General features: G+C 48.6%; 1 protein-coding gene across 1 annotated transcript in view; it reads left to right on the forward strand.

Moving 5' to 3' along the window:
• LOC126542796 (uncharacterized) overlaps positions 1-13,072 on the forward strand; it is a 132,587-nt gene extending 119,515 nt beyond the window's left edge. The window contains exons 2-5 of the mRNA XM_050189872.3: positions 164-1,719; positions 4,708-4,944; positions 8,117-8,252; positions 9,986-13,072. Coding sequence (XP_050045829.2) covers positions 188-1,719; positions 4,708-4,944; positions 8,117-8,252; positions 9,986-10,189 — 2,109 coding nt within the window. The 5' untranslated portion in view covers positions 164-187 and the 3' untranslated portion in view covers positions 10,190-13,072. The remainder of the gene's footprint in view (positions 1-163; positions 1,720-4,707; positions 4,945-8,116; positions 8,253-9,985) is intronic.
• Positions 13,073-18,687: the final 5,615 nt, after the last annotated feature.

The raw sequence follows: 18,687 nt of genomic DNA on the forward strand, positions 1-18,687 counted from the left end.
TTTTGGGGGCTGACAGAGAAGCTGGCCTGGCAAGTCTAGCATAATGTAGACTGACTGCTGTCAGGAATATGCATGTGTTAGTTTCGGTAACAAGTCAGCAGCAAATCAGATTGAAAGAAAATGTGGCCTCATATTATGTTTTCCTTTTTTCTCCCTCACACAGACCGTCGTTTTCTTGGACAAAGCCATGCTGAAACTGCTGCTCAACCACTGGCAAGAGTCGTACCACAAGGCTCCGACCAGGGTTACCAGCGAGGACCCGTTGCTCTGCACGGACCTCGCCAAGACTCGACCGAACGAGGAGTTCCTCGTGTCTAGGGTTAACCCGGTCTTCGTAGACTCTAGCAGCGACGTTTCACCAAGCAGCACAATCAACAAACCATCGACGTCCACCAAGACTACTGCTGACGTCCACAGTTCGCAGGACGGGGATAACGAAGCCGCTTCGACGTCCAAGGAGCCCCCGAAACCACCTGATCCACTGAGAGGGGCCGCTGAATCAGCTTCCACGTCAGCTGTTGCAGAAACGAATTCTAACTCCGAAGCTTCTTCGAAGATAGACACGACAGATTCCGAAGTTGTAGTGACAGCTGACAGTGATAAAAAGCCGAGCGAGTCGCAGCCTTCGGAAGGCGACTCACCGAAGGACTCACTGGAGACTGACAGGTCCTCCTCACCGAAGCCCTTGGTGGAGCTTCGCGGGTGGCAAGAGAACAAGCCGGAGGACAGAGTGCTCGACCGCTTGAGAAGTTCGGGAAGGGCGTCACTCATCACGAAGGAAAAACTCAACCTTGTAGAGAAAGTGATCGCCGAGAGACTCGGCAGGAGGATTCCGGAGCCCGGCATACGTAAGACGATCGAACTCCTCAAGAACGAGTCAGCACCCTCGTCCCCGCAGCAGACGCTTCTACCAGCTGCAAAGAGAGAGCAAGTCGAGGCAGCCTCTGAGCAACCTTCCACGTCAGCAGCGCCTCCGGAACCGTCTCCTACAAGCAGCGGTGACAGGCAGGAAAGTCCCGTGCCATCTATCACACCTCCGCCGCCGACTTCAACGGAGGAGACAGCGTCTGTTGTCGACGGCAGCGTCCAAGCCGAAGCAAGCAAGACCCCCGAAGCCCCTTCTGAAGCGGGATCCTCAGTGGCGTCAGCCTCTGCGCCCAAGGAAGAGAGCTCGGAGACAGTCAGCATGCCCAAAATTGAGGACGCCCATTCAGACTCCATGACGGATTCGTCCAACAGCAAGAAGGAGGAACGCAAGACCGGCAAGTCTTCCGGTCCGTCCACATCGGAGGACAGCGGCATCACGCGAGGCGACCAAGTGTACTCGGAATCGGGCCGACGCAAGGTTTCGACAAAGTCTGATTCCTCGGACCAGAGCAGCTCTGAGGCCAGTAGAGGAAAGCGCCACCGCAGAATTAAGAAGGACTCGTCCCGGGACAGCACCAAGAAGCGGCACAAGTCGTCCTACAAGTCTCGCTGCAGCTTCTGCAGCAAGACAGCCAAGAAGTCCCACCAGAGGAATGGCCGCAAGCACAAGCACCGGAGCATGACCGAATCCGGCCTCGTGTCAGGCTCCGGCTCGCTGTCGGACCTGGCCTTCGAGCACCCGTGGCTGAGCGACAGCTGCACTGCCCTTTGCCGCCAGAAGCGGTCCTCCATCACGTGCATGGAGAGCTGCAGGGACTACCCTTGCGAGGACTTCCACAACGCCGTTTACAGGTGGGCTGTCGCCACGTGAGCTCCTGCACTTGCATATAGTTCCGATGCGGATCTGGTATAAGCGACCGACTCAAACAGGCGATTGTAATTGGTGAACTGCATTGAACAAGGGCTCAGCATCTTTAATGTAGCTGGTGTGTTTCTATACTATCTTCTCGGATTGACAGGTATACTGAGAAATAGAGATTGTGAAGTTCGATGTAACTGATCATCTTGCTTTACAGCAGGTTTTCTTGTTCATTTTAGGACGATTTTCTCTTTTGAACATTCCACGGAGCAGAGTAATTAGAGACAGGAATGCTTGTCCAGCTTGCTACTCAGTACAAGGATGAGGCGATAAAATGACCGGAGAATAGTGCACTATTCTCCGGTCATTTTATCGCCCCATCGTTGTACTGAGTAGCAGCCTGGACAAGCATTCCTGTCTCTAATTACTCTGCTCCGTGGAATGCTCAAACCAGAAAATCGTCGTAAAATAAACAAGAAAACCTGCTGTTAAGCAAGATCAGTTACATCGAACTTCACTGACACCAAGGACAACATATAGGAAATTATTTGTGCTTAATAAACGAAATAAATGAACGATAAATTAATGGAAATGAAAATGGATGATAATGTGGATGCGCTCCCGATACAGCTTTCTGTTGCTCAATACGTGTTACATATGTGTTTTTCCGAGCGTGAAAGAAGCCCGCGAATACACGCAAAGTGCCTCGAGCGGCCAGGTGTGCGGCAAATTTGCGTGCATTTGCGGGCTTCTTTCACGCTCGGAAAAGCACTTTTATGTAGCACACATTGAGCAACCGAAAGCTGTTTCGGCAGTTTTTCATGTCGCTCTACAATTTTCTCATTGACACTTTTCATATAATTATAATATTTGAGAAGTTGATTAATTTTTTAGGGCATTATGTAATTAGCTAGAATGAAAAAAAAATCTCAGTATCTCCAAGCGACGGCAAACAACATTACCTTGGTTCTGTTCAGCTACGTGACATTCGCACATCTTTAAACTCTGGCTCGAGTTAGCTGGGACATCCTGCACATATAGCATACAGCATGAGTATAGGCTGTCATTGACGGCTGTCGACTTCAAGAACTGCAGCGTAGCTCGTGCTTCCTCCGCAGTGATGGCTGTGGGCATAGTTCAAGCGTTTGCTTCCAAAAACTAATTTGAATATTTACAACATTTCTCGTCACAATTTTGTTGTTTTATTCTCTGTAACGTAATAACCGTCCTCAACTCCTTGTAGTAGCATGTAGGCGTGGAAAGAGACGCTTGTGATTGCATTACGCGCCAATTTAGGCGTAGGGTTTCCTCTGCATGCAGGTGTGCTTATTTAAACGTTCTTACGTCCCACATGATTTCGAATGTGTCTGATCGTACGTAGCAAACTCATTGAAAGCTGGACTCATCAAAATTACGAGATTTGTGCGGAGTCGCTGACCTAATTTTCTTTGTTTAGATACAGGAGTCAATATGTTGAAATTATTATGCATTTTGTGTTGAAGCAGATTGTCTTGGCAACGCCAAGCGCTCGTATGGATAAATAAGTACTGGGATCCTGTCATGTCCCTTTCGGTTCTTATAGAATACGGATGCTTCGTTGTACCCTTAGGGCTTCGCATTGGCTAAAAAGATCTAACCTCTCGAGTTGCAGCGTACAGTGCACGCCGCTTGCTGAAACTGTTGATTATAGCAGGGGCCAATATTGGATAGATTTCACAGCGAACCACTCGAATTAGTGCCAGAATGTTTTCAAAAATGAGAACAGTTGTCATGAAAAAGCCGAGCAGGTGGCAAGCGGAATCTTTTCACGGGGTTCGAATAGTCCCTCTCGGCTTGGTCATTACGGTTTCAGAATATCTTCGTGGTACAACTATAATAACTTCAATGAAGTGTAATCGTAATGACGTCGCGCATACCGGAAGCCGCAGCCGACTGAATCGGAGAGGCGGGGCTAGCCACGTTTCATATCGAAGCTCGTGTCTCACCGACAGTTGGAGTTAGGCCACTGTAAAAGCCACCCAACCGAAGAATCAGTTCTTTAACCGCGCACTTGGTTAGAAAGACTCGCTCTGCATGGTCAACAGTGGCCGCGAATATGCCACTATGGATCAGAAATACGCAACGTGAAGTAACTTACAGATCCGCGTACACTCACCCCAAGCGGCTCCGACGCAAAGGGCACCTTGCGAACTCGGGGAAGCGAACAGAGAGACAACCGTGCTTCTCGAAACGCCGTTTTGCTCTGACTGAAAACAGTACACGAAACTCGTAAAGCGCTGGACCTCAGGTGGTGATGGACGTCTGCGGTCCGCGTAGGGGCCAAATTGGGGGGCAGATCGAGATTACAGGGATGCAAACCGTCCGTCCGGCACCGTCTCCGAAATGTGTTTGTCTCCTTGTTTCTTGGAAAAACAGGGACCTGTGGTAGCGACGGCAATCGTTGTTTACACCACTAAACAGTTGGCGCTGTTCTTTGGTGTATGCAGATGACTGCATAGATGCAGTGTAGTTCCCCTGTCCTTCTTAGTGTTCATTTATGTGTTCATCATCATCATCATCATCATCATCATCGTCGTCGTCGTCATCATCGTCATCATTATTATTATTATTATTATTATTATTATTATTATTATTATTATTATTATTATTATTATTATTATTGTTATTATTTCACTGTGCAGTTTGTGCTAGATGCGCACCGCACCGATCAATAAGCCAGTCTCTCACATTGATCCCGGATGCGGGCAAAAAGGTAATAAAAAGCCATAAAATGCAGAGAAGTGGTGGAGCGACGACGCCCGACGAAAAAGACGCTTGCATCTCGGGAAAGCACGCGTTTGAACTTAATTCTACGGCTTCCCTGCCATGCTTCCCTGGAGTGGTTCTGTGACGTGGAAAACCAACTGATCGGCTGATCAATTCAACGGCCGCGCTTGCAATGTACGCGCTTCGTAACGTTTCCCGCTTCGTCGCCCTGGCAGGTATCCCGGGGGCCACCTTGGCTGCGAAGGCTGCAGCTGCATCCGGGCTCCGTTCCCCGAGTGCTGCCGTTGGGGCGACGTTCCTCGCAGCCGCTACTCGTGGAACGGCAGCGAGGCGGCTGCCGTGGCGGCGGCTGGCGGACACCCCCTGTGCGCTTGTCGCAGGGCGCACCCCGTGTTCTCGTCCAGGAGGAAAGTCAAGTTTGCCCACAAGTCCAAGGACTCTCTGCAGCAGAAGTACGTCGCACGGCATTCTCCGGCGCTACGAAACCGCAAGAACAGGGTAGATGAATGAGACGGGGTCTGCGCGGATGTCGCCGTCTAAGTAGAGACACCGCAGCATGAAATGAGTTGCTAAGGGCACAGCTAGTACACGAAAGCGATCACAGGGCATAATATAGAATAAGAAACGGCTGTTCGATGTGTTAATGCTTTCTTTTATGGTGTGTGTGTGTCGCACATTCTTAGTGTCAAGGCATCGTGAACATGTTGCTTCCCTCCAGGGTGTCTACCATGTTGACATTTCCAAATTCCCTGAGTTTTCCAGGTTTTCCCTGAGTGAATTTGCAATATTCGCTGAGTGCACAGAACTTTGTTTTATGTCAAGACGGGCTCCTTACATCATGTCGCCCAATGGTGTCACTCTCGAGTAAGCACGCTAAAAAATGAAAAAAAAACTTACTTCAGTTTGAATAGTAAGTGGTAGTGTTTATTTTATTCAAAAAGAAAACAGAAGGGGTTAGTAAAATGCACGGCGGATAAAATATCTCCGAAAGAAATAGTAAAAACAATTGCAAATCGAGTCGAACATTCTCAAATACGAATAAGAAAGGGATGCATGCAGAATATTTTCGAATATGAGCTATTTCTATCAACTGATAGCAAACTAATTGGTATGAGGCCCGAACTTTATCACAAGTGAGATATCTCGCAACAGCGGTAAGTCAGCCTCAACTGTCCTGACATACTCATAGCCTGAAAAACAACGCCTTAGTGTTGCATTTCACTGTTTTAAAGAGTTTTTTTGCTTGGATGAGGGACACCTGCATCTCGGCATCAGCCAACACTTTGCTTTTAGAGTGCAAGCTACTTCAAAAAAGTGGTCGCATGCTTCCTTTGCTGTTCATTTCTGAATGCGTAGGTTCTTGTCTTCTTGTTCTCCTTCGGCTGCGCGTTCGCCACACGGACTATTTGAAGCGTCCTCCTGTACATGTGTACAGTCAGCGTCCGATTTTTCGGACTCCCTAGGGGCCGCGAAAACGTCCGAAAAAATGAACGCATGCCTTTTACAGCCCTTAAGGGTTCTAATCGCCACAGCCACGTCCTAAATAGCTCTGAAGGCCGGCCAGTACACTTGTTAGGCACATCGGTACTTGTACTGGGACAGGAGATGGCGGGTGCACGCGTGTATAATTAAGGAATACATACTCTGCCCCGTGACAGTTGCCCCTTCCCACACTTGTTATGCTTCACAGCGTAACATTACTGTAATGAGGCGAACTGACTTTCGGGAACCGTCATTATGCAAGGCACCATGCTTTCCGAACTTCGTAGCCAATCACGATGACCACAAAGGCGGTATCGATGCCATTGCTGACAGCAGCCAATTCTTTCAATGAAAAACACGGCACAGAACGGCAAGAAGCTTAAGCTTGGCCTAGCATTGCCGTGGTGGTGGCTACGGCTGCAGGCGGATCTGCGTGCGAGTGTGCCGGGTCGAGGCGGCGAGGTTATCAAAATGACGGTGGTTGCGGTTTTGATTAATGCCGTTTAGGACCTGTGGTCACGACAAAAAGTCCGGAAAATCGGACGGCGAAGCGTTCTTGTGTCCGAAATTTTAGACGTTCCTATGCATTGACCATATGGGGTACGCAGTTGTGCCGCGAAGCCGTCCGAATTATCTGGTGTCCGGAAAGTCTGTCGTTGACTGTACTCTGGCAACTCCTCCAGCCGACGCGGCGTCAAAGATCATTAGTTACGATTCCTCTCTGTTGCTCGAGCCAGCATTACCACGACTTTCGTTCCATTTCAATAAAATTACAGCTAATTTTCCCTGATAGAAGCACAAATTGCCTGAGTTATCCCAGTGTTTCCAGACTACTAAAAATCCCTGAGCATTCCCGGTTTTCCCGGTTTTCCCGGTTGGTAGACACCCTGGTCTCTTATGCTTGTCTGTGTCCGCTTTGGCAGGCCCGAAGTACGTACAAGAACATATGTATGTACGTATAAACATGAATTATTAATTGTAGCAGGTATGCATTGCGTGCACTATCGATGAGTGAAACAGGGACCAAAGTTTTCAAACAAGAACGAGCTTTAATTCAGCTCAACCACCATCGGGAGCTCATTCGGCGCCTGCGGAAGAAATACCGCCTGGGCCCGGTGCACATTAATGCGTGGAGTTTGGCGCACGAGGTATGTGGTTGAAGAGGGCGGCCAGCACACCTTCTGTAGCTGCAAAAGGGCCCATTTGCAGGGCAGCTGCTCGTTGTAAGCTGTTACCGCTATTCATACTAATAAACCCACACGGATGTCAATTGCTCGTAGCCGTCGCTGCAGGTCAGCTGGTGGAGCGACGCATGCGACTTGCAGTAGTATGGCAATTGCGGATTCCTCCAGTATCTATCTCGCGAAAATAGGGAGCACTTCACTTGGAACCCTCCGACTCGCTTTATATTTTTGAGCGCGAATGACTAGAATTGAATTGAAGTTTATTTCTTGCGTGCAGTATAGAGTAAAACATGTGAACAAGGCATTTGGATTCCTAGCTCAAGGCTAGTGTGGATCCATAACAATATTTTGTATAGAAATCTGAGCGCACGTTATCCTCGTTTCTTCATTGTCCATCATGGTGGCGTAGTGGCTGTGGCGTTGCGCTGCTAAGCCCGAGGGCCGGGGTTCGTATCCAGAGCGCGACGGCCGCATTTCGATAGGGGCGAAATGCAAGAACGCCCGTGTTAACCGAGCATTGGGGTCCCTGTTAAAGAAGCCACTACGGCGTGCCGCATAATCTATAGGCTTTTGCACGTTAAACGCCAGAAATGAATTAAGTAACTGCTTATTCATTTACACAGCTAGCCTGTCTTCTCCCACGTTCTCGGGTGACTCAGTGGCAGAGATAGCGACCTACAGTTGACTTCTCAGACATCGAAACGTTTCCTGCAATTAAATCTTTAAACGTTGCTCAGCGCCAGGAAAGGGACGACTACACCACATGAAAGTGGCCGTTGCAAATCAAGGTAATCCGTATGGCCTCGGGTGCGGACGCTCGCATCGCCCATAGAGTATACGACTGCAATCTTTGTTCGTAACAAAATATAGTGTGCATATACTTACACAAGCAACGCAGATTAAAACCCGCGCACATGGAGGAGCTAACGTTATCGCTCAAACTGGCTTATCCGCGCAGGACTGAGTTGAACGAAGACGAGGAAGATGCTGATCAGGCATCCGGCGAGGGCAACCCCGACTCCGCCACCAAGTCGGACCAAGGGAGCTTCGGCGAAGTGCCCGCCAAGGAGCCCCCATCCAACGGCCACATTTTGGTTCGTCCTTTGCGAAGCTATACACTCTTAAAAAAAAAAAGAAAAGATCGTAGTAGGTACTACCTAGTGCCGCACGACTTGCTACCTTATTATAACTGCAGTTGACAAGTATAGATTTAGTAATATTAGCAACTAAACAAGGCACTGTCGCTAATGGGTTTCACCTACTAATTTCAAACGTAGTTAACACCACCTCGTGCAAAGATTTTCGCCTCTGCTGCATATATTGAAACAGCTGTGGTGTATTTCAAAGTAGGTCCGATGAAAGTGTTATAAAATGGAGACTTTGAATCCGGTGGAGCTAACTGCGTTCGGAATTGGTAGCTGAGACCCATTAGCAACAGTTACCTTCTTAGTTAGCGATGCGACTAACTGTATCGTTACCAACTGCCGTTATACTAAGACAGCAAGAGGTGTGGCACTAGGCAGTAACTACTACGACCACCGTCTTCTTTCTTTCTTTTTTTTTACTATTTCAGAACGCTAGTGGTTTCGCTGGCTTTGATATAGAAGAGGTGAGGACAAGCAGACATACGGCGCACAGGGTGCTCGGAACGGGACACCGACGGTGCATAATAAGGCAGTTAATCGTGTTAAATAGTTTATTGGGCCGAGAGAAAACCGAATAAATGGAGCAGGTGCTTTCCACCATTTTCACCGCTTCTATGCATGCACACGTGCGTGCAGACACACAAGAGGAAGGGACAAAGGAGAGGAAAGACAGGGAGGTTAGCCAGTGTAAGTACCGGCTGGCTACCCTGTGCTGGGGAAAGGGGTAAAGGGAATAAAAGGAGAAAGAAGAAGAAGAGGAAAAAAATGGAAAAAGAAAAAAAAGAAAATTCACACAGTAACGCGAAACTACGCGCTACAACGTTCAGAGGCGGTCGCACAATTCGCATGTCCTTAAAAACTTCAACAAAGCCCTTAAGGCCTTGAGTGCCGAAGCCCGTCTGGACCAGTGTCCTAGAGCTTTTTGGATTTCAAGTGGGTTTGTGTGCAGACACACAAACCCACTTGAAATCCAAACAGGACAGAAGTTCACAGGAAGACAGAGGTCTGACGTATCAAAAGACAATTTCCGTTGTTCACCACTGTTGATCACACCCACTCTAAGTACTTTTCGAGGAAGCGTCCTAAGAAAGTGGTCTACCCCGTTCATTCAGCCAGCGGCCTAGACAATTGGAGGCCCACAAAATAAATAGTGCCGAACATACATACCGATTCATTGGCTGGCGTGGAAAGTGTGCGAGATTGTTCAGCTTCTTCGCGGCTTCAGCAAGCCCAACTTCCAACTGCAATTGCTCGCACTTCTCGGCCCTCAGCTTGTAATGTGGGTGACATACAAGGCGGAGGCTGGAAGCAAAGTTGAGAAGGAATTGCAAGTGGTAATCGGAATGAAACAGGTTGCATAATGACGGGTTGCGTCCTCCATACGTGTTCGGTCTGGTCGTTTTCGCTTGTCAACTGCCTCCGTGAGATTCAGCTTTATGACAAACTCCATAATCACTGCCACACTGTTTCCGACAGTCACTGCTTAAAGTATTGTGGTTCAATTTCGTGTTCTTGCGTGAGTTCAATTGTGTTGTTCTGAAAGCCAGAACAATAGCATGTATGATATCGAAAACCGGGATACTGATTTGAAAACATTGAACAAGGGTCCAAATCAATAAAGTTGCACATGTGCTCTTTTTCTAAAGTGTCATGTTGCTTTTTGTTTTCGTACGTGTTCGCAGGCTGAGAATGGCTTGCTGGAGAAGCAGCAGGGGCCTCCGGGACCCCCGTACGCCTGGGAGGAATGGCGGCGATACATGCGGGAAAAGACTCTTCGCTCCCGCCGCAAGAGGGCGCTCTGCATGGGCGTCATCGCACTGTCCATCATACTGTTCGTGGGCATCTCAGTATCCCTGGGCCTCGCATACTTGCGCAGGAAGTTCTGAAGCACCGATAGTGTGCAGAATCCGGACCAGTCGAGGGATATATAGCCGCTGCGCTGGCGTTTCTGCGGAGCACGTCCCCTCAGTTCGACCGCGGCGCTTACGGCCAAGCCCATTGTGGTACACGAGTTCAATGCACAGCATTTATGCTCTTCCATAAGGTGGAAGTAAAAGACAACGCGGGAAAATGTTTGAGATAGCAAGATGACAGGACTTAAGATCGCATGTCATCCGCAGGTTCCGGCGCATCGAGCGTACTGAATCGGCTTGATGCATAGCACGTGAAGAGCTGGACTTCCACAATCCATCAATAACGTATCGCGGGTGAAATTGTGAGCCTTTCTTGATTGGTTTCTTTGCTATAGTTTCGTGTAGATATTAGTCAAATTGATTACTGCGCACTGCGCTTATTGCTTTCACTTTGATTCCAAAAGCCTAGAAACGCTTATAATTTCTGAATTTTTAGGCATAGAAATCTAACGCAGCTCTTTACAAGCCCCGATGTGCGAGTAGTCTATTTGGAATGTGCAAAGCACGCCCGCTTATTCGCTCTGCGCGAGAGATACAGAGACTCTTTGCCAACAAGAGAATCTGGATGTAATACCTTGTAAGGAGCCTTGTAATACCATTACCAGAAATGCACAGCGACACAAGCAGCTACTGCTTAGGAGTGTAACAGAGTGCAGCCCCCGCTAGCCGCAAAATTAGGTGAACGTACTGTGTAATCACAGAAAGAATCCACGACGATGGCAGTGTACTCGTCCAATCGTGCATCCTGCCAAACGACGAGGGAGCAAGGACTCATCACGGAGACGCAAACAACGTGCGCCTCGACCCCAATACGCGCGGTCTCCGAGGTCGTCGGGCTGCGCGGCCAGAGTTGGCGATCATCGGTGCACACGGGCCAGGCCGCCTGGGGAGGATGGACGCAGCGCTCGTTACCGCGTTACCGTGTGTGTGTTTCAAGACATGCGCCGCCTCCTTCGAAAGCCATCGTGCAGCGTGCAAAGCCGCCGACGCTCCCTGCAATACCCCAGGCCGAACTGCGTGTGGAAGTCATTCTTTTTTCCCCTCTCTCCTTTCTCACAAGAAAAGACACAAGTGCGTACATACGTTTCCAATAGTGGACCGCTTTCCGCCAAGAGCCCTTAAAAGCGGCGGACCGAATGCACGCCGCTGTGTTTTTCTTTCTTTCTTTCTTTCTTTCTTTCTTTCTTTCTTTCTTTCTTTCTTTCTTTGTTGATCTTTTCATATATTATATCTCAAATGGCCCTCAATGAGGGGCACTGCGTAGGGGGGATGGGCTTATTTCTATAAGTCCACTCACTATGTAGCTAGAACTTAGGTGGATCACTTCGTGGCAATTGATCAAACATGGTTATAAGGTGTTGTGATCATCATATTAAGTCAAGTGGAAGCGAAAGAAAATCAAGAAATGAAATCAATTGTGTAGCCAAGTTCTGATCATCAACCAAGAGGTTTGGTTCCGTCATCATTTTACTACGTATCCTATTTGTGCCAGTCCGGCCAGAGGAACCCTGCAGTAAGCTGTTGAATGCGCAGAAGAAAGGTGTGTTGTTAGACTTTTCATCATACTTGGCGCAGAACGGGTGAGATTGTTTGCGGAACACGCAGCTGTCATCGACTTTCATAACTAGGGAAATCTGACAAAAACTGTGTGTTGACTTTCCCAGCTAGCCTTGTAGCTATCGAAGTATAATGCGTGACGAATTGCTGCTCATTGAGAAGTAGCGCCTGCTGCTTGGAAATGTATTCAAGAACCATCCATACACTTATTTGCTGCGCAATGCCAGAGAGTGTTGAAACTGTCAGTGCTGAAAACGTGGCGCAAACGCGCCATTGCTAGCACCAACCGGTGTTAGCAGGGACACGCAACTTCTAGAAGTATTCGCTTCTTTTACGGCCCGGCGTTGTGGATATTGTCTCATTATCATGGCCGTCTTGTAACACGCTCGTATCACGACTCGACCACGAGAATTGATTGTGCGTCCCTGTGCTAGGCTGCTTGTGGTTTCTGCGTGCTTGCAGGAAACGAACAAATGACCTCTTTAGCCAGGTTCCTGAGTTTTCGCGTTATTTATATGTACTCAGCCTTCAAACAAATGTGCTGGCGTCCTGTCGGATACTGGAGAAGTCAGTTGTGCATGGTTACCCGAGCGCCCGTATAGGGGCTACACACGTAGGTTCAATTATGGATGCCTAATGACGCCTGTAATCAACAGCCTGCAGGGATGATCCTCGATCGTCAGCTGAACTGAGGACTGCTAGGACGGCTGACTATGTAGAAATTTTCATGGCTAAACGCCACTTGCGTCACAACTTCTCCGGGTAAGGGAGGACAATAAGTGCCAACGATATGTGTACTATAAGAGACTCTATTTGGAGAGCTTCTGAATGGCTTGACTATATTTCGTCTGCTTTCTAGAGCGCACCTTGTTTTTGCCAGCTCCACATCGAGGCAGGCGTAACTATGAAGAAAATAACAGCCTGAAAAACTTAAAGGAAAGGGACCACTCAATATTCTAAGTGACATGCAGTGAACATGTACGACTGTTTTTTTTTCGACCACTTATGTCAGTCACTATACGGGGTTACCGACGCTCCGAGCTACTAGCGTAGTCACTAGTCCAAGATGATGTTATTACAGGCACACTGTAAGAAGCATTCAATGCCTCTGTGCCTGCAGGGTATAGTTTCGTCCAAGAGTTTTAACTGGTTACTTACTGTGTTGAATTTTAATTTGTTGGTACAGTAATTATAACTTAAGACGCCTATACCAGGGATATATGTCTGCCTGCTGCAGAGTTGTTGCTATCGGTGTGCTTTGTGAGATGAAATAAAATTTTTCTCACCGTTTTTACAGAAGTTGAGTTTTTTGTTGTCCTTGTTTGTGAACATCTCTAAAGAAGACAATAAAAAACACCGCCCAAGCACTCCGTACAGATGGTTAAGCAGCGAAGCTGAAACGTGCGGCCGCGATGTTTATCACTGGGTTAATCCCGCCGGTTCATTTGACGACGGCTTGGTAGACTGCCGGACCCTCGCTCCGCAGTTGCTGCTTGCGCTCGGCTGCACGAGCCTGTCCTTGCGCCCGGACTGCAGCATCGGTACGGCGTAGACGAGCTCGTTCGCGGTTCTGCTGGCAGCGTTGCCGATCGAAAGCTGCCTGCTCCTCAGGAGTAAGTATGACGCGTGACCTACCCATTTCGGAGCTGGAAAGAAACTGCTGCACGCGCGCTTGGCTGCAATGCAGAGTAACGACGTCACTACTGGCGTAGCCAATCGCGCGCTTTTCTTTTTCGCGCATGCGCATGGGGTTGCGTCAGATGAGTTTTCGGCGTACAGGTGACGGACGGTATAATAGGCTTGCCATAGACAGCTTCACTTTAAAACTGTTCTATCTTTCTGAAAAATGTCTGTAGATGCAGCGAACGCTGCCATTGTTAATGGCCACTACAATCTGTCCCAACAAACGTACCGTACCGTTGATACTAAAGGCAGTGCATTCTGCGAACTCCTTGTTTGGCCTTCACACTGCGAGTAACTATGTGCCAAGGTAATCATTTCGATATTCGAACCAGTGATATGGAAACCCGAGGGAACTGTGGATTTCGCTGACGAAGGCTTCATACTTTCGTCATGGTATACAGCGTTGGTATTTGCGCTTGTTGGTATGTCGTCACAAAGGCGTTTATTGTAACGTAATGCGCATGAATGCCGGGAAAGAACATGTAGGAAGAGCGTTGTGTAGTGGGTCCTGTTCTTCCTTTGCTTCCGCGTACTAGTTGCGCTACTCAACGCCTTCAGGTAAAGCGTGCATGAGTTCATCATCATCATCGTTTATTTACCCTTAAGGGTCCCTGATGGAGCATCACATAAGGGGGGGGGGGGTAACAAACGGTAACCACGGGTCACAAAGATGAAACACATTAATACAGATTGCAAGAACTGGTGAACACAGTAAACACATGAAAATGAAAAAGCCGATAAAAGGGCTTACCACTGGGGCTGTAGACAACACTGGTGTAATAATAACAGTTTAAATTCTACAGAATTTGTTTCATGGACGATACCGCCAGGAAGGACATTCCAATCCGATATGGCAGTCGGCAGAAATGATTTATTGAAAGCGTTAGTTGAACCATGGATGCGTTGAACACTGTGACAATTAAACAGACGTCGTGATGATCTCATGGGCGGCAGAATTAGGCTCTCACGTAAATGAGGAAAATGATAATATAACTTATGAAAAAGGCAGAGACCTCCTATCTTATGACGGGATGCCAGGGGGGCTTAGACCAATCGAAGCTTTGATGTTAGTAACGCTTAAGCGAGAATTATATTTGGATGTTATAAAATGAGCAGCTCGATTTTGTTTGCCTCTAACGCCTGGATTAAGGTACTCTTGTTGAGGGTTCCAGATAGGGGGTGCGTATTCCAATTTGGTACGGATGCAGGTTTCGTATGCGATTAGTCTAACCGTTGGCGAAGCAAACGTGAGTGATAGTCTGATGAAACCTAGTGATTTGGAAACGCTTGCAGAAAGCGACGTGATGTGCTTTGACCAGCTTAGACTACTTGTTATTTCTATGCCTAGATACCTATACGATTCCACTTGTGATAACGAGGTAGTGTTTAGCGTGTATGAGAAGTGTAGGTTAGATCTTTTACAAGACACGTCCATTAACTTACATTTTGATACATTTAACTGCATGAGCCAGGTCGAACACGAATTTTGGATAAAGGTTAAATCATCCTGCAGCAATGACTGATGGTTAATAGTAGAGATACGTCGGTAGAGAACGCAATCATCCGCAAACACAGAGCACGAGGTCGCGGGATCGAATCCCGGCCACGGCGGCCGCATTTCGATGGGGGCGAAATGCGAAAACACCCGTGTACTTAGATTTAGGTGCACGTTAAAGAACCCCAGGTGGTCGAAATTTCCGGAGTCCTCCGCTACGGCGTGCCTCATAATCAGAAAGTGGTTTTGGCAAGTAAAACCCCATAATTTAATTTATTCCGCATACAGACGAATGGATGATGAAATTTCAGAAGGAAGGTCTTTGATAAAGATAAGGAACAAAAGCGGGCCAAGAACAGAGCCATAAGGCACTACTCCAGAGATAACGTTAGCAGGGGCAAAAGGATGACTTTCGATGACGGTGTACTGCGAACGATTAGATAAAAAGCAGTGAATATTCCAGGAAAGTATCAGCGGGCCCAGTGAAAGGCAAGAAAGTTTAGTCATAAGACGCTGGTGAACACTGTCAAAAGCCCTAGAAAAATCAAGGGAAGTGACGTCATTTGGAAAGGATGAGTCTAGGTTTAGGTGCTGGTCAGTCGTGAATTCATAAGGTTGAGATTCGCATGAAAAGTCAGACCGAAATCCGTGTTGGTTTGAGAAGAAAAAGGAATTATTATCCAGGTGATTTGCCACATGGGAGTAAATTATATGTTCGATAAGTTTGCATGCAATGCATGTTAACGAGATAGGACGATAATTTGATCGATCGGAGCGGTTTCCTGCCTTAAAAACCGGTACCTCTCTGCTTACCTTCCACTCGGACGGAATTTCGCCGCTGGAAATAGACTGCGTGAAAATGATTAGTAGTACGCTACTGGACATTACTTTTGTGCCTTTAAGGATTTTAGGAGATATGTTGTCAGGCCCAGGGGCACTGGATATCTTTAAATTATCAATTATTTTACAGATTCCTTCTGCGGAGATACTAACTGGTGACGTTTGAGCGAAATTTGAGTTGAGCGGTGTAGTAATATTAGCAGCTGGTTCCTGGGTGAAAACGGACCTGAAGTACGCACTCAAAACGTCAGAACGAAGCTCTTTCGGAACGACAGAACTATCCTGATATAATAAAGGGATGTTATGCGAGCCACTACGGTTGGGAGTTAACAAAGTCCAAAACATTTTTGGGTTATTTCGGAGAACGTCAATTAAGTCCTTGTTTTAGAAGTGTCGTTTCATGCTCCTCAGCAACTTCGTATAATTATGCAGACACTCTGAGCACTTTTTCCATTTTAGTGCCGAATCGGAGCTCTTGACTTCCCTGTACAACCGCTTTTTCTTGTTATATAATTTTCTTAATGAATTTGTAAACCACGGTTTCCCGGCATCACCGCGAATGTATACATGTATAGGATTCTATTGGACAGACAGACACAGACAGACAGACAGACAGACAGACAGACAGACAGACAGACAGACAGACAGACAGACAGACAGACAGACAGACAGACAGACAGACAGACAGACGGACCGACCGACCGACCGACCGACCGACCGACCGACCGACCGCAGACCGACCGACCGTAGAGCGACCGACTGACCGACCGACCGTAGACCGACCGACCGACCGACCGACCGTAGACCGACCGACCGACCGTAGACCGACCGACCGTAGACCGACCGACCGTAGACCAACCGACCGACCGACCGACCGTAGACCGACCGAACGACCGACCGACCGACCGACCGACCGACGGACGGACGGACGGACGGACGGACGGACGGACGGACGGACCGACCGACCGACCGACCGACCGACCGACCGACCGACCGACCGACGGACGGACGGACGGACGGACGGACGGACGGACAGACGGACAGACGGACAGACGGACAGACAGACAGACAGACAGACAGACAGACAGACAGACAGACAGACAGCGAACTTAATTTAATCCTGAGGAGCTACCGTCAGGACCTCCTAACGGGAGACCTTTGTAGCCGCTGGGCGCACCCACGTAGAGGACAGAACGACGTGACGCTCCACCCTTTCCTGGGCCCTCTGGTTAGCCTGGGTTTGTTTTTGGAGTACCGTGCTTCTGATGGCCTCCTCCCATTCGGCTTCGCTGGAGAGGAAGTCATTAGGCAACGCGGGACATCGCCAGAGCATGTGAGCCATAGAACAAAACGTTTCACTGCAGTCTGAACAACTAGGGTCCACATCTGAGTACATATCCTGCTGAGGAATCCCCGCGACGGGAAAGATCCCGTCTGCAACATTCTAAGAGTAGCTGACTAACCTCTACTGAGCTTCGGGTGAGGCAGAGGATAAATTATCCGACCAAGTTGGTAATGTTTGGTAATTTCATTAAATGTGAGGAGTGGATCATTCTGCTGAGTCCCTTCCTGCCCCTCCGGAGCCTCCAGACCGTCGCGGCGCGTGAGTTCTCGCGCACGGTCGTGGGCCAGCTCGTTGAGGTTTGGGAAGCCCTCGAGAACGTTCGTCCCCATGTGTGCGGGGAACCACGTGATAAAATGAGAACCCAGGCAAGCCCTTTTCTCTAGAATAGAGGCCACTCCTCGTGCGAGGTTACCCGATTCGAAAGCTCTGATTGCGTCTCTCGAGTCGGTGTAAATGTAGGAACGCTCTGGGTCACACCAGGCCAGCGCAACCGCAATTTGCTCTACTGTACTCGCGGTGGCCGCTCTGACCGAGGCCGAGGAGCGAAGCACCCCCTGTCCGTCTACAACCGACAACGCGAACAATCTCCTGTTCGCGTACTGCGCCGCATCGACAAAGACCGCGGAGTCTGTCATCTCAAACTTTCTTCAAGATGGCTCGTGCACGGGCTTTACGTCTGCCCTCGTTGTGCTATGGATGCATGTTTCGCGGGAAGGGCCTCACCAGGTAGGTCGCCCTCGTTTCTAGTGTCAATGTTATACGCCGGTCCTCCATTATCCTAGGAGCCATGCCAATCTCGTCGAGAATTCGACTGGCAGCTTTGGTCGATGATAGCCTAACCACCTGGCCAGTGACCTGTGCCTCTGTGATCTCGTCTATGCTATTGTGCATCCCGAGTTGATCTAGCCTGTCGGAGCTTGTGGCAATAGGCAAGCCTAGCACTTTCTTGATGCTCTTGCGCATGAGGGTATTTAATTTGGTCTTTTCCGTTTTTGTCCATACTAGAGCTCACGCCACATAGTTAATATGACTCATGAGAAACGCGTTGTACATCCGAAGGAGGTTGCCTTCACCTAACCCCTTCTTTCGGTTGGACACCCTAGCAATTAACCGCAACATATTTTCCGTCTTGGCTGTAACGTGGGTAATTGTTCTGGCATTACAGCCCCTCGTGTCTATGAGCAGGCCAATGATCTTAACTAAGTCGACTCTAGGAATTTTCTGCCCATTATTCGCATATAATACCACGGGTAGCTGGTTGAGGGGTGTCAGACCCCTAGCCCCTTGCCTTGCGGGTCTGTAAAGTAACAGCTCCGATTTACTCGTAGACAGCTTGAGACTCGTGTCCGCGAGGTAAGCCTGCGTCTCGTCCAAGGCCGCTTGTACAGCTTGCTCCATTTCAGCTAGGGAGCCCCCTGGGCACCAGATCATGATGTCATCTGCGCAAAGTGGGTGACCTATGCCCTGGAGGCCGCCCTGACTGTCTGATAGACCCTTCATGATTATACTGAAGAGCAGTGGCGATATGACTGATCCCTGAGGGGTACCCCG

Source organism: Dermacentor andersoni, chromosome 2, assembly GCF_023375885.2.
Source record: "Dermacentor andersoni chromosome 2, qqDerAnde1_hic_scaffold, whole genome shotgun sequence".
NCBI classification, from domain to species: Eukaryota; Metazoa; Arthropoda; class Arachnida; order Ixodida; family Ixodidae; genus Dermacentor; species Dermacentor andersoni.